General features: G+C 67.4%; 1 protein-coding gene across 1 annotated transcript in view; it reads left to right on the forward strand.

Moving 5' to 3' along the window:
• The window catches only part of EPHX2 (epoxide hydrolase 2), a 9,633-nt gene extending 8,485 nt beyond the window's left edge, over positions 1–1,148 (forward strand). Inside the window, exons 13-17 of the mRNA XM_009275122.2 lie at positions 7–77; positions 324–393; positions 472–552; positions 897–955; positions 1,056–1,148. Of these exons, the coding sequence (XP_009273397.1) occupies positions 7–77; positions 324–393; positions 472–552; positions 897–955; positions 1,056–1,140 (366 nt within the window). The 3' untranslated portion in view covers positions 1,141–1,148. The remainder of the gene's footprint in view (positions 1–6; positions 78–323; positions 394–471; positions 553–896; positions 956–1,055) is intronic.
• Positions 1,149–1,164: the final 16 nt, after the last annotated feature.

Raw genomic sequence — 1,164 nt, forward strand, 5'->3', positions numbered from 1 at the left:
AACCCCCCCGCCAGCCAGATCCTGCACGGCCCCGAGCTGCGGTACTACATCCAGCGCTTCGAGAAATCCGGCTTCAGGTAGGAGCAGGAGCCCGGGGGGCTGGTGGGGTACCCCCCACCCCCCCGCTGCTGCTGCAGAAGGGGGACCCCCCAAACCCACCGAGGCCCCCCAAGAAAGGGCGAGGCTGGGGGTAGGAGGGGAGGCTGCTTTCCCCTTGCAGGCTCTTCCCGTGCCGGCTGTGCCGTGGGCAGTGGGATGTTCCCCGCGGTGGTGTCGGCAGGAGCCGAGTCCCAGCATCTCCACCCCGTTCCCGTCTCTCCCAGTGGCCCCTTGAGCTGGTACCGCAACATGCGACCCAACTGGCGCTGGGCACTCTCTGCCAAGGACAGGAAGGTGGGGACGGATCCCAGCCAGCGGGGAGCATTTGCAGACCCAGCGCCTTCCCTGCCTTGTCACCTGTCCCCCCTGTAGATCACGATGCCAGCGCTGATGGTCACAGCCGGGAAGGACGTGGTGCTGCATCCCAGAATGAGCAGGGGCATGGAGGAGTGGGTAAGCCAGCGTGGTCCCGTCCCACCCCAGCCCTGCCCCTGCCCAGGACCGGCGTGTACCGAAGTCATCCCACTTCCATAAGATCCCGCCACGGGAGAGCCCCGGGGCAGGTCCATCCTGCCGAGATGGGCTGGATTTGGCTCAGATACGGGGACATCACTTGATAAGGGGGGACAGGGGGAGAGGGGGGCATTTGCCACATGCGGCAGGCAGGAGGGGATTTGCTCTTGTCAAAAGGAAGAGCTGGGGATGCAGGGGCAGCCCGGGGTGGGCTCTACTGGTGCCAAACGTGCCGGATCCTGGTACAAACCAACCCCTTCCCACTCTCGCGCATCTCTCCACAGATCCCGCAGCTGCACCGGGAGCACATCGAGGAGTGCGGGCACTGGACGCAGATGGAGAGGTACCACGGCCGGCGTGCACGGCCTCGCCCCATCGGAGCCGGGCTCCTTCGTCTCCCCGGGGATGCCGGCTCCCACCCCAGCTCTGTGCCATCCCCCCAGGCCGGCGGCGCTGAACAGGATCCTGGTGGAGTGGCTGGAGGGGCTCCCCCCCGACACCCCCCTGCCCAAGATCTCCAGGCTGTGAGCGGGGCCGGCGGGCAGAGCCCTG

Source organism: Aptenodytes forsteri, unplaced genomic scaffold (assembly GCF_000699145.1).
Source record: "Aptenodytes forsteri isolate BGI_AS27 unplaced genomic scaffold, ASM69914v1 Scaffold192, whole genome shotgun sequence".
Lineage (NCBI taxonomy): Eukaryota > Metazoa > Chordata > Aves > Sphenisciformes > Spheniscidae > Aptenodytes > Aptenodytes forsteri.